At 36.0% G+C, this 22316-nt stretch overlaps 1 protein-coding gene across 1 annotated transcript; it reads right to left on the minus strand.

The window, feature by feature from the left end:
• Positions 1-511: 511 nt before the first annotated feature.
• Positions 512-19816, minus strand: LOC136059468 (prostatic acid phosphatase-like). Its single transcript, XM_065753673.1, has 11 exons — positions 19703-19816; positions 13394-13489; positions 11898-11984; positions 10889-11041; positions 8034-8132; positions 6790-6894; positions 5729-5861; positions 4310-4392; positions 2447-2553; positions 1736-1905; positions 512-820 (listed from the first exon to the last, which is right to left on the minus strand). The coding sequence occupies exons 1-11, from the start codon at positions 19814-19816 to the stop codon at positions 702-704; spliced, it is 1266 nt and encodes a 421-aa protein (XP_065609745.1). The 3' UTR covers positions 512-701.
• Positions 19817-22316: the final 2500 nt, after the last annotated feature.

Below are 22316 nucleotides of genomic sequence, written 5' to 3' on the forward strand. Positions count from 1 at the left end.
TGCACTGAGCTTCTTGCCTGATGCTTGTTTTTGTGACAGTCCCCCCAGATTTCTAAAAATTTATCTGAGAACTGTAGTAGTATAGCCCCTTTACAAACAGGCAGCAGGTTTTTATTAGCTGGAGGCCAAGCCTAAAACCCATGTATGGATTTGCATGAATAAATGCAAGAAACAGAATGTCCAAGTGCTGGTATGAGTATTTTTCACACAGTAATTGCAGCTTCTGTTCACTGAAAACATTTTCCTGTGCATCATCAAAATAATCAAAATAGTTGTTTATAAGAAGCAAGAAAAATATTATAGTTTGTGATTTTTGAAAAAAGACTCCTTGAGCAGGATAAGGGAGAAGTAGAGGGCAATTCTCCCCACACAAAAAAATGAAAAACTTTCATAAGCAATAGTTCTCCTTCACCTCAGTGAATGTCTTAATAACATTTAGTAGTAGTGGAAAACCTAAAGGTAGAAACTGAAGTAATTCCTTCTTCCTACCAATGTATATTCTTAATAATAATTTTCTACAGTGTTTCTCACTGGAGATATTCAGTCTTTTAGGAGTGAGGCCATTGGTACCTCAGCTCTTCTAGTTTGTTGAGTATGCTTTGGAGAAATGTTTGGCCAGAGTAAACTGATGGATACAAGCCAGAGCAATATAAAGAATCGCCTGATGTCTAGCTGCTCTCTTTTGTTTCTTCACATCTCTTTTAAATGTCTTGGTAATTGTTTCTGTGCCTGCAGCGTCCATAGTGATAAAGGAGATAGAGTAGTACAAGGTTAAAAATGAACAACAAGCCAACAGCAACATCAAATCCAATGTAGATATCTGTAGAGAAAAAAATAATAAAGGAGAAGAGTGTTAAGGAAAGACATACAAGTATGTCATCTTAGACACAGAGATAACAGTCTAATGAGAAGTATGTACAATGGAAATATTTTCATAGTTGGATTTTTCATATTTGTATCAAGATCTGAGGTCTACATTACTTCTAATATAAGTATGAAAACATACACTTTAATTCTGAAAACACATACACAGTTTCCTGAGAATGGCCACATTTATTTCTAGGCTTTCACAGGACAAGAGCAGCATCTCATGTGTAGTAAATACAAACCATGAGTTTCATCAGGCATCAGCAAAACACTGAATATATGCAGGAAGGGAGAAATATACTATGACTAATGGAAAGTGGCAGTTGGTGCCTTGCCCTTCTGAAAATAACATTCAAGAAGGAAGAAAGGAATTTGGCAAAGGTTATCAGCTGTCAGCTGTTGGTAATTCGAGCAAAATAGCTGCTCTGTCTGCATAGATTAACTGCACTGGATGTATACAGTGAAGACTAAGGTATGGTAGCGTGTGTGCCAGAAATTCAGATGTATAAATCTTATTGTGCATGTGCAAGCTGTTTATATTTTGCATCTACAGAAGCTCTGATGAATCCAACATACACAGGACTCCTTGCATAGCACCTATGTGACTTGTATTTCTGTTGTATATTAGCAGCAATGGGAGCTCTACTTTGGGCCATGTTGTTAGGTAGCTTCATATGTAAATGTGCTAATAATAGCACAGTGTTCAACAAGTCTATCCTTTACATTCTTAGATAAATGTAATTAATCTGCTTTCTTTATCTCCACGTTAAAGGGAGATCAACCTATCTGTGAAAGGTACAGATTTGTGGCCATTGATACAACTTGTGCTTCTATATCTTATATAGAAAATACATTGCTGTTACACTACCTTTCATTTTGTCTTTATTCCCGCATTCTTTTGACCAATTTTCTGTAATTATAGGAGAAACTAATTCAGCAAACTTCTCAAGTGGACAAGAAGAGGTGCATCCTGGCAGAGTGAGTAGGTAAGGATCCACTGACGAGTCATTCCGATAATGCATTTCAATGCTATACCGCCTGATAAATGAAATTGAAAAGATTTTTTAAAACATGTTCTTAAATAAAACATTTCTGACAGGCAGAATGTTGCAAACAAGTTCTAGTGTCCTACTCTAGAACCCATTCTTCAAGAATGGAGGTTTTCTGAAAGACATGTGAACAACAGTTTGGCAAGGACAGTTACCACACACCACCAGTCAGATCAAAAGGTCCTTCTGAAGCCTTTTGGCTCTTCTAAACCCTCTGGTTTACTCGGGATTTATGAGATATCTGGGAGATGTTGCTACTGTTTGAAGAAACAGGTAAGTTTGATTTACCACTTACTTCCAGTTGGTAAGGACTGTTTTCTTCTGGTCTCTCAAAGCACAGATACATGCATATCCAACAAATGCATTTTTTCCTGTTTTTAACTTTGTGCCTGTTTTGGCTACTCAGTGAAATATCAGTTTAAAACAAATTTGTACCCCCCTCAGAATATTTGACAGCAAAATGGTTTGCGGGGAAGAGGGAATCAACTTCCAAGCAATCCTTATTCTTCCATAGATAAGAAGGTACTTGCCCATTGCTTTCTTGGTAGAGTTCAAAAAACTGGCAAGCAGCATATGGTGGCAGTTTTCCATTGAAAATATTGAGAGCAATCTGGATTGCCCCAATTGTGGTGTCATGCTATTGGGAAAAAAGAAAATAAATCCATTATTGAAATTCAGTAAAATCACTACCATTTACAGAGAATAATGAGGAGACCGAAGAGGTGATAGAAAAATAAATATAAAATAAAACCTGTGTGAATTTGACTAGAAGAATATATTCAGAGTATTCATTGTCAGGCAAAATGTTAGCAATTACTTCAGACAGCAGTGAGCATTTCCAGAGAGTTACTGCAATATGTATATTACATCTTCTGACAATGCTTTCTATAGAAGAAATAATGAATGAAAGCATGATCTGGTCTGAGAAGTTTTTCAGGGCATTTTGCTATCCCTTCATTCAGGAATGATTTTTGGTTCCAAGAACAGATTAAGGTTGTACAAGGTATTATACCTCATGGCATTTCATGTTAAAATCTATGTCCTTTTAAAGATACTATACAAAATAGTTGCATATTAAGATTGTTTCCCTTCATCCCTATATACACTCAGAACTTTTTAAACTGCTGTTTTTTCTACTTTGATTTGCACAATAAAATCTCAGTTTGGCTTCTATTTTTGACATGATCAGTTAAAATCAATCATCCACTTGCAGTCTCCTCTCCCCATAACCTCTTCTCTATATTACAGCCCCTCTTCCCTATATTATAACTTCTGGATTTTAATTATTATGCAATATCTTGAACTTTTTAGAATGATCAGTTTCAAAAATAAGGGTATATATGATCTCAAGGCTTTAAAGCAGCAGTGAAAATTCTGGATGCACTTATTGTACTTCCTTCTCAAAAAGAGTGTAGTAGATCTAGAAAATGCACAGAAAAGGCAGCCAGAAAATATTACAGTGTTGTGTATCTCCTAAATGAGGAAAGATTAAATATTGGCAAATGGTTAGGGAAAGGAAAAGTGGAAGAAATGGGACAGAAAATAGTACATTTGTAAGTGAACCAGGAAAAGTGAATAAAGAATGTCTGTTCTCTTTTACCCACAATAGAAATTGTAGGAGGGAGTTAAATCAATATTAAGTTTTAAAAAATAAATAAATATCAAAGTACTTTTTTTTCTTTTAACACAAGTTTAGAAGTTATTGCCACAGGGTGTTGGAGGTGCCAAAGGCAAAATGAATTTTAAAAGCAATTAGATACATCGATGGAAAAATGTCTGTTAAGAGTTATTAAGAGCAGAGACAAAGATTCTGACTCAGGAAGTCCATAAGCCACAGTTTGTTGAGAGGTTGGATCAGGGAAAGCATCACCCCATGCTGGTATTATTCCTACATTCTTCCCTGCCGCTGCCCACTGACAGAGACAGGAAAATGTATTAGCTAAGTGGATCTTTATCTGACCCAAATGGCCCCTTTTGTCCTCTAAAACAAAATGAAGTGGAATTAAAAAAAATAAAAAGAAAAAATATTCAGCTGTACTTTCCCTTTCTAAGAAGAGGAAATGTTTGGAAGCACAGCTGGTGTTCTGCTGTGTACCAGCATCTCTGGGTAGGGAGTACTTAACGAAAGATGCAACTTAAGAAAACTGCAACAGAAGTTGCAGAAAAAAAATAATATACTACACAGATATCTTTATCATGTACAATTTGATTAAAACAGTTGTGAGCCTTGCTGTATTCTGATACTGCCATGGGTTCAGCTTATTAGCTGAATTGGACTGTGTAACTGAACTGTATATTTACTCATTTAACTTACATGAAGACTGATTATTCTCTTTCAGAGCTTTTTACTATTGAAATCATAGAAATATTTATAAAAAAATGAAGATACTTACTGCAGAGTAGACCTCCATTTTTCTTTCTTTTGAAGTATTGGTGGCTTGCTTAATGCTATTTAAAATAATATTCACAAGGACACCTTAAAAAGATGGGTGAGAAAGGAAGAAGAAAATGAAGATACAACATTTCCAAACCAAAAAAGATGAAGAGTTTTGAGTGTTGAAAAGAACACTTCTATTCAGACCTCATAATCTCATCCCAAGTTCACAACTACAGAGAATATAGTGCAAAGGAAAGTTAAGTGTATCATTTATCATCCAGGCCAACTGAAGTGACTGGATTTACAGAAATCAGCTAGAATTATCCTCAGTTATGGCTGGTGACACTTCCAGTTTTGATCTGCTGAGATCTCCATTGCTTTTTGTCTCTTTAGAGTGTTGCAATGACAGCTGCCCTAGCCACTTCCTGTCTAGATGCTGAAGAAATATTTTTAATTGTTTACTTCCCAGAAGTCACTCAGTATCAATTCTTGATTTTATCAAAGCTCTTTGTAGTCCTTGTCCAAACCAAGAGATACTCCAAAGCCAGTAGAACAAAGGTAGATGAAATTCATTGCAGTACTAGTTATACCATCATAAAGGAAAAGCACATGAACTCTAAAAAGTTCTGACTTCATGTTATGGATTCATATAGCTACCAGCTAGTGAACTTCAGTGCATGTCTGAGTGTGTAATTATGTATACAAAGTTGCTAATCTTTAACTAGGTCTAGACTGTAGGGTAGGTGCATTACGAAGCATAGCCCCAAACAGTCCAGGCTGTGGATACTCAAACTCACTTGTTGAGTATTCCTGCTCGTGGACACCTGTGAATCACACACTGAGTGCCTGTGTTTTGTGCTGCTGTATAGTCAGAATGTGTGTAGCCTGTGCACCCCAATTTTGAAGCAAAACAGGAGTCTTAGTTCTTCTAGTATAATACTTGAATCTCCCATCTTCCACTCTGATCAGGCTGTTTTGAAGCAGCTTTACATCGGGTTTTGAGAGAGCTATCAGTGTGTTGCTAAGGTTCTGGCACAACATAAAAACAGTACATCAAAGGAAAAAAAAAAAAAGATCAAGAAACATCTAGAATAAATATTGGAGAAAGAGAACTTACACTTAATTTAAACTAATATCAGAAAAGTAAAGATTATACCAACAAAGTCTTGGGTTTTTTTCCTTGTTTTTCTGAAAATTTTGATTTCCTAAAGTCTACGTAGGATAACCAAAGACAGATTTGTTTATACCTTTTTCTCAATGCCTATCCTATGCAAATCCCCATATTCATGACATATTTTCATATTTAATGTGGCATCTAGTGTCTATAATTACAAACTAATGTTGTGAGTGATAATTTTTCATAAGGTGACAGGATGTTCTGTGTTGTTACAGGCATTGTCTCATCCTTTCTGGGAGCAAAGCATTTTTTATTTACCTCCTTGTAATCGTGATTTCTCTTCTGTTTTATAAACTCCAAATAATGATAATAAGGCCAATTCTGCCAGTTTTTCCATCTTGTCCACTGCATCTTTGGTGGCCCATACAGGTAGAGAGTAATTGTGAATACTCTAGTGATAAAGGAAAACAATGTTTTTATTATATTCCCATCTTTCTATTGCCCAGCCTCACACTACTACATTTGGACTCTCTTAAGCTGTCCTGCAAATCTTTGTCCATTGTGGTTTTACTCATCAGCATTCCATGAAATACCCTCTGTGGAAATGGGGATTGACCTTAAGTGGATGAACAGGAGGAGGGGAATCATCTGTGTTTAGGTAACGTCTCGTAAGGCGCCGCCATGCATTACTTCTGTAACAGAACTACTTTTTTATTTTGTTAGTGTGAAGAATTGCAGACTCATATCTTACCCTCTTCCTGTCCTCTCATAGTGGGCCCTCAGGGTATAATCTAGCTTCAGGGTATAATCTAGCCTTTTTCCATGCAGTTGTTCTACCATATTACTGGTCATTTACAATTGTCACTCTTGTCACCTAAAAGTGATTGTACAGAATTATCTCATGCTTGGGACTAGTCTGACTCTGTTCACTGGAGCAATCAGTTTTCTATTTTATGGAACATATTTTTACCTATTATTTTCAATATGCACGTATTTTGTTATCTGACTTTTAATAGATTAAAACAAAAAAAATCATTTTCCTTTAAAAATCAATATAACCCAGACAGCATGCTCAAAATATATACACATATATATGCAGCAACATATTAGAAAGGAAAAAAAAAAGGGAATAAAGGGAGTAGATTTTGATACCAGTTCCTTATGGTAAAAATCAAATGAAGACAACAGTTTTGAAAGCTATATGCCATGCTCCTGGGGCATCTTTTACCATTACATTAATCTAGGATTTAGATTCAAAGTTAAAAAAATTAAGTGAATTCAGGAGAGAGGGCAACTCATTTCTATGGAACGACATTTACTTTTAACTAAAATGTATCTTTGAGTTATTTTATTCCCATGATCTTTATTACTACTATTACCTCACAGTACAGTGTATCATATGTATTCCAGAGCTGGAAATTGTCCAGTGTTTTAAGATGGTTTAGTTCAAGTCCTGTGTTAACTGCCATTGTTTGTAAAAAATCCTGGGGAAAAAAAGGATGAAGAGTACACCACAAATACTCCACATATACAGAAAATATATGGATACAGATTCACTATCATCCAACCTGACAACACACAGATGTTTAATTTTACACACATTCCTTCCTTATAAAGGAAGATTTTGGTTAAAGTTCTTGTTTTTTAACGATTTTGAGGTGTTGATTTCTATTTCAGACACTGATTTTTTGCACAGCTTTATTATGGATGTCTGATATTCTTGCTGCTACCTTCTTCTGTTCTTCTGACTGTTTCAGGAGGCTACCTCCATCTCCTCAAGCCTTCAGGGGTAAAGAAGAAGGTGGCACTTAAGATAAAGGAAGATAAAAAGGATGATGGGAGAATAGAAAATTTTCATAGAATGAAATTCATAGAATGTTTTTGTCTGGAAAGGATCTTAAGGACCAGCTAGTTCCACTCCCTACAGGCAGACACTCTCACTAGACCAGGTTGCTCAAAGCCCCATCCAACTTGGTCTTGAACTCTTCCAGGGATGGGATAACCACAGCTTCTCTAGGCAGCCTGTTTCAGTGCCTCATCACCCTCATAGCAAAGAATGTCTTCCTAATGTCTAATCTAAATTTTCTGTTTAAAGTCATTACCCCTTCTCATATTACTGCACTCTCTGATGAGAGTCCCTCCCATCCTTCCTCCTTGGAGCCTTTTCTTCTCAAGGCTGAAGAACCTCATCTCTCTCAGTCTAACCTCACAGGAGCATCTGTTGCAGCACCAGTTTCAAAAAGTCACAGCAGTAAAGCCTAAACTTTCCTAAGTTTCAGGTGATGTATCCGATTTTTAGAATCGATACCTTGCCTGTGTAACTGGAAATGGCTGCATCCAGAAATTCTTTCTCCCCTCAAATCACTGAACTTTAGCTATATGCAGTACCAAATACTCTTAGAAAATTAATGTTAAATTCAGATGTTAAAGGTTTAAATACTTGTAAAATCTGTGAGAAATGCCTGTGTATATGCAACATTTTTTATGGCATTGGTCTTTATTTCTAATTTGAAGAGAGCTCTCAGGACTTTTTTGCAGATGGAAATAACACAATACTATAAATCCTAACTTCTTAGTACCTTTCCTTTCACTTATGATTCATGTCCTCTTCATTTTGTCTTACCATGTATGGTTGTATTCTACTTTGAAATTCATTTGATGTTTGGGTTTCTTTCTGAAGTTGATCGAAACGGGAACAGTCACGCAGAGGAAAATGCAGCTTCTGAAACAAGAGAAGCAAAACTTAAAATCATTTTAGATCTAAAGAACACACCTCTAGTTCCTCTGTTGCTGAGACTCCTGATGTAATATTTGTGATATAAGATCAAGGCCCTGCTACAGCAACAGTTTGGGTGCCTTGTTCATGAATTCTTGAACAGAGGAAATGGACTGTAGTAACTTGACTTTTCAGTGGGTACTTGTGGCCATGATTGCTGGATTTCCATCGATTTAACCAATTTTGACAGGAAGCAGTTATGCATGTGTGTCAGGGGATTGCTTTTCGAAACAGATCAGAGTCCATAATCAAGAATTTTAAAAATCCTAGCATTTCTCTCTTAATTTCTGAATCCCAGTAGATGCTGCTTGACTGTACCTAGGGCTTTATTCTGAATTATCTCTTGGTCTACACATGCTGCTTTCAGCATTCTGGAGATAAGTACTGTATTGTAGTAAGCATTCTAAGTAGTTACTAAATGGACAGAACTTGAAATATGACTGACAAATAAGTTATGCTCCTGAAATATCAAAAAACATAATCTAATGACTCTGTTCTTGTTTGGGGGCATTGTTTCATATTTAATAAACCCAAATCTATGAATTATGAGGTTACCTAATAGTACATATTTGATCTGAACCATGTAGAAATACACATCCACTGATATATATATTATATATATATATATACAAATATATATAATATACTATATAATATATATATAATTATATATATTATATCATATTTATATTATATAATATATGCCCACTGAACTGTGTGCTGACAAATATATACTTTGTGCCAGTTGCAAAAGCACAGATGATACCTTATCCAAATGATGCCTAATAAAGCCTGCCAGCAAAAAATGATAGTGAGCAAAATAAATTTGTGCTGATTCAGCAGTTTATGCCACATCACTAGAGCATTTTTGACCCTGCAGTTAAGATTATTTTGCAACCACACAAACTGTATAATGGAACTGATTTAACATACAGTGGAAAAATTCTCTATGTATAGGCTCTTAGTAAAAGCCATTAAATTTGAATATCTGTTGTCCATGCATGACTAAAAAGAGGAAGAAGGTCTGCTCTGCCAATTGATGAACAATAGCACATAGAGGGCTTCTCCTTTCATTTTATAAACATGAGGCTTTGCAGCAGCCACCAACTGTCAGTATCGCGCTATCATTTAGGCACATTTCCATGGGGGCATTTTCTCTGTAACAACAGCGCACTGGAGGTTGAAGGCTCAAAGCTGAAAAAATGAAGCTGGGGAATGTTGTTGAATTACACAATAACAAATGTTTCTCTTGCTGTATGGCTTAATTATCGCCCTCTAGGTCTTATTAATTAAGCCACTCCTTTTGGCCTCATTAAGCAGAGCTCAGTGCTGTTGCCTGTCAGGTCTTGATAGAACTCAGTGGCTGAAAAATAAACTGTGATTAGTTTGTTGTTTTTTTCTTTTTTGCATGATTTTGCTTGGTCTCAGTTTCACATTTTGTGCTGCTCGAGGCTTGAAAACACTGTCAAACATCCGTCTGGCTTGGCAGCAGTGCTTTTTTTTCCAGGTGGTTTGCATAGTTAACAAGAATTTTGAATTGAATCAGAGAGGTTTTATCACACACACAGCCTCAGAAGTGAGGGGGTACCAGACCTTCTTGCAGAAGAGCATACACTCTCCAAACAGATCATGACACTGCATTGTGATGTCCCTATATATCTCTAAGAACTGAGATTTTATTTGCATAAGACTCTGGCCATTCTGATGCTGTGGTGAGAGAGCTTCCCCTAGTAGTCTTCACTTAAATAACAGTGACAGTATTCTTTTTTGTTTAGGAACTTAGGCAAGTTTCAAGCTGAACTGTATTGTGGCCAATGAATTTTCTGGAAACCCCTTCTCATTGTAGCTACTTTCAAGTAGAGCTTTATAAAATAGATGTATGCCAATGTGAAGACAGATGTGGCCAAAACTACTGAAAGAGTCTGTCCTCTGATGCTGGTGACTGGACAGGCAAGTATTTAATAAGGTTTTTGAACACATTTCCTTAAAGTCAGCTTCTGTCCTCAAAGGCAGAACAAAATTAACCTTGCTGCAATTAGATTTAATAGCTTTATTTTCCTTACACAGTCCTTGTCACAGGTGCCGGTGACACTAAAATATAAACCTGAGTCAGCCAGGAAGAGCTGTTTGTAGCAAAACTTCTACAAGACCAATCATTCAGGTGGGACTGCTCTTACTACAAACTATAAGTGAAATGCTAGTTCATTAAGTGTTTGTATAGCATAAAAGGGCCCTTGTCTGTAATTAAGAGTGCCTAACTGCTACCAGACCAGGAAAGTAACAATTGAGAGGTCATTACAGTGGCTGATATAAATCCCATTCCTTAAAGAAATGAAGAATCAACTTGCTAAGGAAGAGAAATTCATCTAGCTGACTGATACTCAGAAAAGCGTTTGCTCTCTATACTGTTTTAGGACAACTTCCTTGCAATACTGTCCAAAAATGTTCTTTTCAGGAGAAATATTAGAGCTGCTCCTTGAAGAAAATGGTTGACAAATCAGGTATTCTGCAACTTCAGAGTGAAGACTTTAATGCAACTATTACACTTACGTTATGCTTGTTAGCCAGTAGCTATGGTTTATGATTTCTGTTAGGTTGAACTCAAAGAGAACATAAAATATTTCTTATAGTCTTCAAATAAATAAATAAATAAATTCTGGGAAAGCCTAAGGTGTTATAGGAAGTGTCCAGACAGTACTCACCCGATCTGTTGATTTTGTTACAACATGAACAGGAATGGGTTGCCAAAGAAGCTCAGGGTTCCAAATTTGACTGCCAGTTGGTGGAAAGAGGCCAGAAAGGTATGACTGGGCACTCATAATGGTGCGGTCATAATCTGTACTTTGGACATAGAACTGAGGATAGAACAGCAAACAGTTAGTAAATAAATGGCAACGGTAAAAACTAAAAAAAAAGAAGGAAACTTAACTCATCAAGCCTGGCTTCACGTATTTGGTTCTGTTTTTGCATAGCATCAGAGCAACTGAAACCGTAACACAGCTTTCTAGGGCTCTACTACATTTGCATAAATGAAATTGCCAGTGCATCTTTCACTTTGGAATCTAACCTTCAAAATGAACTAAAAAGAACAAGAAAACATGTTTTAAAAGAGTAAAGCTTTCCGTTTTCTGAGGTTCAGGGTTACATTGATACGATCCATCTACTGTACCTCAAGGATGAAGACACTTTTCATCATAGTGGATAATAAAATTTCTTTTTGAAGCATGGCAAAGCCATATCTTTTATAGTCTTTTATACTTTCTCATTATTGCATCCCTCAGACATTGACCAAAATAGTGGTGCTGTCTTTCCCATGGGTCTGTGCCATGTGATAAGCACATTCTAACAACTGTGATACTTGTTCACAGGAAGACGTGTGAACATGGCACATCACGTTAGTAGCTATATATTCATCTTTAAATGGAGTAGAAAAATTCTAGGTCACTATGGATAAATCCAATTCGTTAGATGGCATGGAGCTGTTCAGTCCTGGAAAACTGAGCAGTGGAAGACCCAAACTTAATGCAGGAGCATAAAGTTAAAGTCTTGACTGCATGTTTTCACCTTGTCATAAAAGTCTGACTTTCAAATGAGTTCTTCTGTTACTTGGATGTTTGCATTAATGACATGAATATGATGATGTCCTTTTTATATAAAATCCGAAGTTGTGCTATGCCAGAGAACAATCCTACAGACAGCTCTGTTTTATACCTCTTTCCGGTTGTATGTGCTGTTCAAAAAGTTGGAATATCTTTTCCTCATGTACAGACCAAGCTCAAAGAGTTGCCGCATTCCAGTCTGTGAGGCAAGCATACAGAAGATAATTAGTTTAATGTGACAGGAGAATGTTAAATATGTTTCTTTTTGTTAAATATGTTTTCTTTTTTTGTCTTCATCAATTTCGTTTTACATTGTTGTTAACTAATTGTATAACATGGTATATTTTGTAGGTGATGAAAGAATTTTTAACTAAAATGCTCATTTATATCTATGAAAAAAAATGATACATTCTGAGATTTTAAGATTCCAACATTATTGTGGAAAAGGCAGTGAGCCCAATTCTATACGAAGTACTGTTTCCACAGTAGTGCAGCACTGTAAATGCTTCTGGAATTATTAATAATCAACACTATAAAGAATATATCTGTTAGTGACATCTGAAAAAGGAAGATTGATAACCATGTATTCATTATTATCATTGCTATGCTATTTGATCAACCTGGCTTACATTACGTATCTCTAATAATTGTTTCCCAACTTCAGCTTGGTACAAGTGTGGTTGTCTTACACTGCACCTTGTCTTTTCTATTATTCATTTAAAATGCTCTAAGCAGAACTTTAACTTTTATCTGCCAGTGAAGTACATTCTTACTATTGTTGATAAAAAGAGTATAAAACAGAAAAAAGCTCCCCCAGAAATCTATGACAAAACACTAACTTTTTAAAATTAATTTTTTTTATAAGCTACTTGCAGGGAAATCATAACACGTTCTCTGACTGCCTGAATTTTATTGAACTTTCAAGCCTCCCTTCAAATAATAAATGCTTAATTATCTCTGATTCATGCTTTTGCATCATGATGACATATTGCTACAGTATGCATTGGCCTCTCTTTGCTCCAGATTTCCATATTCCAAATACAGCTAATGAGTTAAAGTAGGTTGAGCATATCCTACTGAAGTTCTGGGCTGCAAACAGCCTCATTAGAAGACACACTGTCCCCAGAAGCAGCTTTCTCATGCAGGACTTTTTTTTTTTTTTTTTTTTTTTTGTGAGTAGGTGTTTCCTAGTAAACTTAAGAAATCTGGATTCATCACTTGACCTGGTGTGCACAAATAATTAATTAAATTATTAATAATAATTAATAATTTATCCTGCTATAGATCCAGGTGTCAAATGGTCATTAGAACTTCAGCAATATTAGAACATGGATAAATTTAAACCTGTCAGTTGCTTGAAGGCAGACACACTATGAGGAAGCTGTTCCTTATAAGAAGGCATTTATATAGCTCTAATGAAAAAGACTTCATTGAAACAGAAGCTGGATGAATAATGTTCCACAAATTTTTGAATTCATGAATTATTTGGTATTGCTCATAGTGACTATCAGTATTTGGAATTTGCTTATGTTTGCAGGATACACATCAAAATCTAACCACTTTCTATTTTCATAGCATATGTAAGTGCTACTAATAAAATTAACATACCTTGGTAAGTTGTCCAAATCCTTGGGGCCATTCACTTTCCTTGTGTAAATCAGTTGGAAAGTTTATAACAGGTGATCGGTCACCATGTCGGAAAACCTAATGAAATTCATGTTAACAAATCATGTTAATCACTGCTAGCATTCCACTCTTCCCTGCCTAGAGGACAATCATACAATTTTACTTCCAGTGCCAGTTTTCAAATACAGATATTAGAAAGTAAGCAGCAACCTAGTCAAACAAGATTGGTGTACATTCTTCACGTAGGAAAATAGGTACTCTATGTGGGAGTTTAGTGGTCATTATTTCATGATTCTGATTATTCTTTCATTTAGGACTTCGAAATTTAATCAGCCAAAATGCTAATACCCAGATTATATCCGTAGCTAAGCACTTACACAAGAAATTAGATTGAATTTTGGACACTTGGTCACTCCAAATTTAAAAGCAGTTCCTGATGTGTTTATATGATGATTTAATTACTTTGGCACACACACTTGAAATTTTATTTGGTGACTACTTTTTTTTTGTAGTAATACCTTCCAGGTTCACTGTCTCATGTTTAATTTCATGCTCATAGCACTATATAAAGAAGGAAACGTTTATCAATTACACAGTTAGTTTACGTAGTATTTATTGCTATTTTTTTCATGTATTTATGAGAATCTTTAAGAAAGTATCTAGATTTTTTTTCTGTCAACTTCAGTGACAGCAAAGAGTTTGGTTGCTTTGCTATGCTGGACGCGCAAGCACGGTGAATATGTGTGATATTTACAGTCATGTGATTTGTACCTCAAGAAATTTTTAAGTGAGCCTTTTGGTATCTTTATTCCAGTATAGAAAGAAAGTACCAACTCTAGATTAAATAGTTCTGAAAATGTCTGACCTACTCTCCCTATGCCATGTACAGACTTAAAAAATGAGCTCCACAAAGATTTCACATGGAAGGAAACACTGGAATACAAACTTAAAGGGTTCCAGGGTTCCAATACTCCCCGTTAAATATTCAGTACTCCCCATTGCATATCTGAGTCACGTCATTCTTCTCAAACATTAGAGAGATTAATTTTTTTTTGCCACACCCACTGGAGTGGTATACATTATGTTTTTTCAAAATAAACTAAAGTAGTATGGTTTAATGTTTTAATTGCAACCCTTTTTAGCAGCCTTTTGTACCAACTTGCACAAAACAGCTTGAGCAGGTACTTCAGAATTAGGGTATACTATCCTTTAAAAGAATATATAATTGGATTTCTTCCTGTGTTCAAGTTCTCTACTGTAGGCAGCAAGATTTGCTGGAGTATTAGAAGCCATTGGAGCCATAAAGAAACCTGTTTATTTTTTTTTTTAGTATTTGCTAGTTGAACTTCACTGAAAATGTTGTCAACCTGAAAGAAATATTATTCAGTAAATCAAGGAGTCTTTTCTACTAACATCATCAAAATATTTGATTAATATTGAAACACAGAATTTAAAAAAAAGATAATTCTGAATTCAAGTATAGCAAAATAGCTCATGAAATATTCTTACATATTTTATTTTTATCAGTGTATGCAATTTTTAATTCTGTATATGCTTTTTTTTTACTAGTCTAGAATCTCAGTTAACTTTCTGTAATCATTTCTCACTACACTTATAGCAAACAGCAGAATAGGCAAAGAGGTACAGTGTCTGATTGGAGACGTGAGAAATGAGTGAGGAGGACATTTCTGTCAGCGCTTATTTCTTTAGTGTTTTGACATGCTGGCATATTACATTCCTATGTAGGATTAATTAGCTTTTCTGAACAACCTGATATATCTGTAAAGAATGAAGGTTAAATTTCCAATTAAAACGTAGCTGCATAGTTTCTTCTTAAATTACCCAACTTCACAGAAAAGCATTTTTATAAGTAATTGATAGTTATTCAAATTGACATGATTAGGTGACTATTTTTAGGTAATACATAGTAACAGATCAAAACCTGGCCAAGAAGTAAGCCTTTTTCATTAGTTTAAAAATGTGTTAGATTTGAAATACTAGTCTTTGGTGTGTTACACTTAATATGCAACACAACCTGCTGTGTATATTTCACTGTTACAACAGTCAACACCTTAAAACTTTCAATATGCCAGAACAAAGTAACATTATATGTGGTCAGAGATGAGAAGGCAAAAACATCAAGATCAGAATATATGGTATAAGGAGAAAGACCTGGGTGTCCTGGTGGACAGCAGGTTGGCCATGAGCCAGCAATGTGCCCCGGTGGTCAAGAAGGACAATGATATCCTGGGATGCATTAAAAACAGAGTGGCCAAGCAGGTCAGAGATGATCCTCCCCCTCTACTCTGCCCTGATCCTGCCACATATAGACTACTGTGCCCAGTTCTAGGCTCCTCAGTTCTAAAAAGACTCCTAGAAGGAAACCAGTGGAGAGCCACAGAGATGATAAAGGTCATGGAGCATCTCCCATAAAAGGAAAGACTGAATAACCTGGGTCTGTTCAATCTGAGGAGAAGAAGACTTGAGGGGGAATCTTATTCATGTTTATAAATAGCTAAAGGAAGGTGGGAGGCAAATGGATGAGGCAGGCCGGCCTCTTCTTGGTTGTGTGCAGTGATAGGACAAGGAGCAATGGCCTAAAACTTGTACATAGGCATTTATGCACTAACATGCAGAAGAACATTTTCTACTTCTCTACCCTCTTCAAGTGTGACAGAGCACTGGAATGGACTGCTCACAGGCTGTGGAGTCTCTAGAACGTGCTTCAGCATGGGGTCAGACTTGATGATCTCTTGAGGTCCCTTCCAACCCCTACAACTCTGATTCTGTGATTTTTGTGAGCATATGTGGGAGATGGAAATCTGTAGAAAAATATTTTTTTTCTCTTTTTAACATTAAGAAATGTAAAGAGTGGAAACTCTTCAAAAAGCAGCACAGTTTCTCTAAGTTTACACAAAAGAGAGAGAAGTTCATTTCCTTGTTTGCATTTTTGCACCTGCACTGTATGGTGACACGTAAATACGATATTAACACTAAGTGGGAAGTAACAAGAAACTACTGCTAAGACTGGAATCCTGTCCTCAGGAATTGAAAGACTACGCTTCTCAGACAGCTGATTTTTGTGTTCAAACTTTTTTCTTGCTTGCTGCTTCTGAAAATGACCTTCCTTTACGATTGAAAATGTAATAATGACCTCATCAGCCACCACTCAACCTAAATGGCCAGTTCATTCAGTAATTTTCAGCTGTGTTTCTGGGATAAAGTATTTGTTAGACTACTTGATGCTTTTAAGAAAAAAAGAATCCCTAAAAAGCTTGCCCTGGATGTCCATATGTATTTCTCAACATTCATCATCTGCATTTTGCTAAAAAGAAATTGATCATTCCAATCAATTTAAAAATATTGGTGTGCTGCAGAATTTGTTGGATTACAGATTGCCCTCCTGAGGTGTCAGAGATCATATGACATGGCAGGATGAGAGCAAAGGAAGAATGAGGCATCGTAAAAGGAGAAAAGATGATGGAAAACAAATAGGAAGAAAGAACAACACAAGACAAACACAAAAAGTGGAAAGCACACATTCTGTATTTGTTCATTTCAGTATCTTTATATGACACTTCATATGATTAAGACCGTTCTCAAACACAAGAGATGCAGAGTTACCAAATGCCCTCTGCTTCAGGTCTAGTGCAGCTTGAAGCTGATTTGATGTTTGGGTTCTCCCATTCTATCTTTACAACATTGTGAGGGTGAGCAGTTCTGATCAAAATGGCCTCATGACTCAGACTTTGGTCATCATTTGCTCCTATTGCCAGATGAAAGATTGTATTGGAGAAAAACTAAGGTAGGGGAGAGGTAAGCTGAGAATATGGCATGTATACATGTATGAAACATCTTCATTCAGAAATGTCATTGATTACAGTGCATAATGTGGCTCTGAGTAATAGTGAACCTCATACAGACATTTTTATTGTCAGACTGAGCTTGAAACAAGATTTCTTATATTGCAGCTAGCAATAAGGAGAAAAACAGGAGATGCTTGGAACCAGTCATGCCACCAGTCCATCACAGATGCAGAAATACTGAGCATGTTCAGTCAAGATTTCAAATAAAGTGTTGATTAGATAGATAACATCCTTAGTCAATGCATCCTGTTCTGAGGCAAAGCATGATGAAATCACATTACCTCAAAAACCACACCTTGTGTAGATGATAGGTGACATAAGTGCCTAACTGGAGGTAGAAGTTACAGGTCAGAACTTCTTTACAGAGAGACAATAGATCAGTATTGCATTTCTGCTTGGATACCAAATGATCCTAAATAGTTCCTATTTCCTTCTTTAATGTCTAGCTTAAATTCAGTGCATAAGAATTATGGCCAGGGATAATATCTACATGTGAGGAGGAAAACAAAAACAGCATTTGGACAAATTGGCTGGAATTACACCTTTGCACCACAAAGCACTTGTGGCTAATAATTAAAACACAAAATCAGCACAAAGATGGAAGATACAAGGAGAGAGCAATTCACCTTCAGCACAAATCTGGAAATAAGCAAAAGGGAATTTGTCTGGTTTCACCTTCCCTAGCAGATGTATTTTGTGTTGTGCAGTTCTGCTAAGAAAGTTCTTAAAAGTCACTATGACATATTTTCACAATCCAACAATACTCTCAGGTGACTATGTAGCAACTTACAGATAATGCAACTGGAAAATGGCCATTGGATTAACTCAGAAAGGTGTCTTTTAGACTTAACATTGACTGTAGCCTGACTGTCATTTTATCCCATTGTGTCAATGAAATGTTCTGGGGCCAATTTCTGTTAATATCTCTTTTCTGTTTCTCCTAGTAATTCTAATAGCATGTAAATTCAAACAGTAAATTCAGAAGGCAAAATTCTATTGAACACACAGATAAAATGCTTGAGAGTTGAGGTATATACCTATAATAAGACTGAATCTATTGTAACTTTTCAGGTACTTTGGTCAGTCTAAAGAAAAGTGACAAGGATAAAAGGAAGACATTTAAAATTAAATATACAAATTTTAACATTAGTTCTGATAATCTGCTTCAGTAATAGATATGGTGCTATCTTTTTACTTTCTTTTTTCCTCTCTTTTAGGTAGATTGGGAAGATGGCTGCATAGGTGTGACAAGAAAGCTGATTTAGGATAGAGTGAATCTTACCTCCATAATGACGAGCCTTTTCTGTAACTACTTTTTTTGCAGTACCATTGTTTGTTAGCACACACTAACAGCTGCAATTCAGTAAAAGCCTCATTCTCTCCAGAGAGTTAATTCTCCAAAGTATTCTGACTGTCTGATGTCTAGCTAGTTCTCCCTCTCACCATTGAGATATTTAAGGATATTGCTATGTACAGAACGTTACTGGAATTAACAGTTAAGTCCCTGCCTTCTGTAGGGTCTTCTACAGCAGTAAGGCGGAGCAGGAGTAGAAACTGGTTTTTCTGGTGCACTTTGGCTCCTCTCCAAGTGGCACATCTACATAATCCAGCCAATACAGACAGGTGGAAGAATACATTAAAAGTAGAATTCCTATTTGTATATGTAAATCCCAATCCCTGAAACTTAATGTTGAAAATACCACTTTAAACTAACTATTCTATATCAGTATACTTCTCATTGCAAAAGAAAACCACAAATGATTAGAATGAAAAGGGCTGTGATGCAACCTTCACCATCCAAAATACTTTATTAAATTAATCTCTCATTTACATTAGCAACTGGGGAAACTGATGCTGAAGTACTGTCCAGTTGCTTTAAAAAGAGCAATGGGCCAGCAAAATACAGTTACAGTCTGTCTTTAAAATAACTACAGTTAATGCAACAACATCCATCTCAAGTCTCTACATAAAATGTCCATTTCTGTTTCATAGTACACTACTATCGCAATTCAGTCATTCTGAGGTGGCAAATGCTTCAGTTTTTATGTTAACTTCTGTTTTGTGATTTCAAATCACCTTATACCATCAAAAGCTTCAGCTTCCAAGCACAAAGAAGGTAGGCCACAATCGCCAGGTCTGATTCTGCAACAGGTAAACTGGACTTCAGATCTCTGTACCCCCGTGCACTATGCATCTACCACAAAGTGACATGGTTTATTTATACTGAAGAAGTAACTAGTGGTTAGGAGGTGAAAATTCTTATAGCTAGAGGCGTTCTTATCTTAAGTCTTTAAATTCAGTAAGAGTAAAGAAAGTTGTATTTTTAAGTCTAAAGAGAAGCAAAAGAACTGCACACTTTGTTTGATTTGACAGCCATAGCATTCCCTGCATTTCCCACAATTAAATAGAAAACAATTCTACTCACTGCAACCACGAACTTAAGTTGTCTTTCTGCAGTACCCTGCTGAAGCAGAATGAAGGTAACATGAAAAATAAAACACAGAATCCGAGATGGATTGGGCAGCCATATCACTCCCATCCTGGCAGCAGATGAAAAAAGTACCTGGAGCTCCTGCACCTGCTCAGGCTGAACAGCCAGGATGGGAGGCTGGACTTCAAAGGGGGTGGAACTGTGGCTGGTGAATTTCAAATCCAGGAGGAATGTTGTGTGACTACGCAACAAACCCCATCACTCTTTGTCTTCAAATGACTGTTTACATTCCATTTAATCAAGTCATAATTCATTTCCTTTTTGTCTGTGACGTTTTTCTCTTTTGGACTTTAAGGATGAGTCTGAAATACGAGGAGTTGCTAGGCATTTGTAATGTTGCAACCTACCTGTTCTATTTTACTTCTTAGGGCTTTGAATTTTTCCAGATGATAGCACAGCCACAAGGATGAACTTAGAACCAAGAGCCAGCCATTTCAGTTTCCTCTTTCCCGTACAGTTAATCCTCTTTTCAGTTTCCCTACCTACCTTTTTTCTCTCCTCATCTACATTGTCACTGCAAAATCTGAATAATCACTGAATAATTACTTCAAACAAGACTTCATCTATTACATAAAATAGTGAAGTAAGCCTTACAGCAAGTACATACTTCAAGCTACTTCATGGTCAGTTTATTTGCTCTTTGAGTGTGTTTTCTTTTCCACTGGAGTGTATTTCTACTTCTGCTTTTGTAACTCACTATGCCAAATTCATTTTTGGCCTCAATTCCCAAAGAAATTTCTCATGATCAAGCCCTGGAGCTCACATTTTTATTGTTACCAATTTAAGAACACTGTTTTTGACACTCAGTGGCTTTGAGCAGATTGCTCAACTTGTCTCTCATGAATTCCTCTCTAAAAAACACGACCAAGAATGACGTTATTTCTAGACATAAAGATTTCTGAAGCAATGAAATTTCAGTTTGTAAAGACCTATAAATAGAGTTCCATAAATGTTAAAAGTTATGATCATACACATATTGTTTGAGTCATACCATTCCTGTCATACTCAAATCTGTCTTGGTGTCTTCTGTTGAGCTCTCTGCGAATATATTTTCTCTACAACAGGTGTTTTAGCATTTACCGGAAATTCTGTCCCTAGGGACCTAAACTACACTAAGCCTCAAGTGCTCTCTTCTCTGAACTGTGCAAATGACCTTAAGTGTCCATTCCCCTGATGGAAGGAACACCACAGCTCCTAGACTTCCCCATCTCTCTCTCTCTGCCCTTATCCAATATTCAGCACTTGCTTGAACTTAACTTTTCCTCTGCTGTTTCATCCCACTCCTATTTGGCCTTTCCTGGTGTGATGGTGTCTGTGTAGGAGATGTAAGAAAGTCATTCATACTTCAAAAATATCTTTCTGAAATTATCTTTCTGAAAAGAAACATAAGGCAATCACCTACAGTATTATTTACGAATGATGGCCAAAAAAGGCACTTTCTTAAGAATATTTTAAGACACTTCAAAATTCAAGAAAGGATGGCCTAATTTTTTAATCTATATAGATTTTTCATTAGGTGGTTCCTAAGCATTTTGGACCAAGGAACCCTTGGTTTTCAGAAGTTTTTTTTCATCCATTATAAACCCTTACCAGGAAATTCATAACTCATGAGTTTAATAAGGTGTACTGTTTCATATGTTTCTGTGATGAGTGACTTTGGTTAATGCAGTTGAGCAGCCGTAACCTCAGAGTCTTATTATTACAGAACCCATACGTTAGCTTCATTTTAGAAATAAATATTTTAGCAATGTTGGATATGCCAACATTTAGGAATATATGTAAAACATAAGCATTTAGGAATGCTTAACAGTACAGAATGGCTGCATTTTGTAGAAAGTCATTGCTAACAATTCTTTAAAAATGACATTTCAACCTGAAATCAAGCATACGATAAAGTTTTACTTTTTTTTTTTTACTTTATGGCATCATTCTTCCTTTTAGCATGTTTATTTTGCTAGCGGATATATTAACAGAAATATCTCTCAAGAATGAGCACTGTACAGTAAAAAAAAAAATTACACATTGCAAAATGAAAAAAATAGCCTCTTTCACCTCCAATGGTTTTAAAGACAGGGTCCTGAAGGTAATCTTTAAGTATGTATTTCATTTGTAAATTTAGTTACTTATCTTGTATTTTAATTCCAGCTTGGGATATAGGCAGACTTCAATTTTTACTCTGCTTTTGATAGCTGTATACTTGTCATACTCTGCAACAACTAAATCCTTTTTTTTTTTTTAAGGATAAGTTGCTTCAAAATAAAACTTTAAAAAATTATTCTAACGTTAGTCATTAAAATTTTCCAAGCATCATAATGTAAATGGACTCAAACTATTTGTATAATCTATATGCTAATTTGGCTCCATAGCATATATTATAATCATTAAATTATGGCATTTAGTGGAATTAGCTTGAGCACAATTGTCTGTTTTAAAAGCATATATCTGTCTGGAAGGCTTGCTGAAGCATGGCTGGAGTGGCTTTGAAGCAAACTGGTTGCAGAAGAACTCATTCTTTAATGTATGGACAGGTAACCTTAGCTAACTTCTA

The sequence above is a fragment of the Cyrtonyx montezumae genome, unplaced genomic scaffold (genome assembly GCF_038088225.1).
Source record: "Cyrtonyx montezumae isolate F1298 unplaced genomic scaffold, pur_monq_1.0 scaffold_8, whole genome shotgun sequence".
NCBI lineage: Eukaryota > Metazoa > Chordata > Aves > Galliformes > Odontophoridae > Cyrtonyx > Cyrtonyx montezumae.

Excerpts from the sequence above, each read along its gene's own strand:
- LOC136059468 (XM_065753673.1), bottom strand. The coding sequence starts at position 19,816 with ATGGGAGTGATATGGCTGCCCAATCCATCTCGGATTCTGTGTTTTATT. Across the intron at positions 8,133-10,888 it reads TAACAAAATCAACAGATCGG|AAGCTGCATTTTCCTCTGCG; the intron begins GTGAGTACTGTC and ends CTCTTGTTTCAG. Across the intron at positions 6,895-8,033 it reads GTAGAATACAACCATACATG|GATTTTTTACAAACAATGGC; the intron begins GTAAGACAAAAT and ends TTTTTTCCCCAG.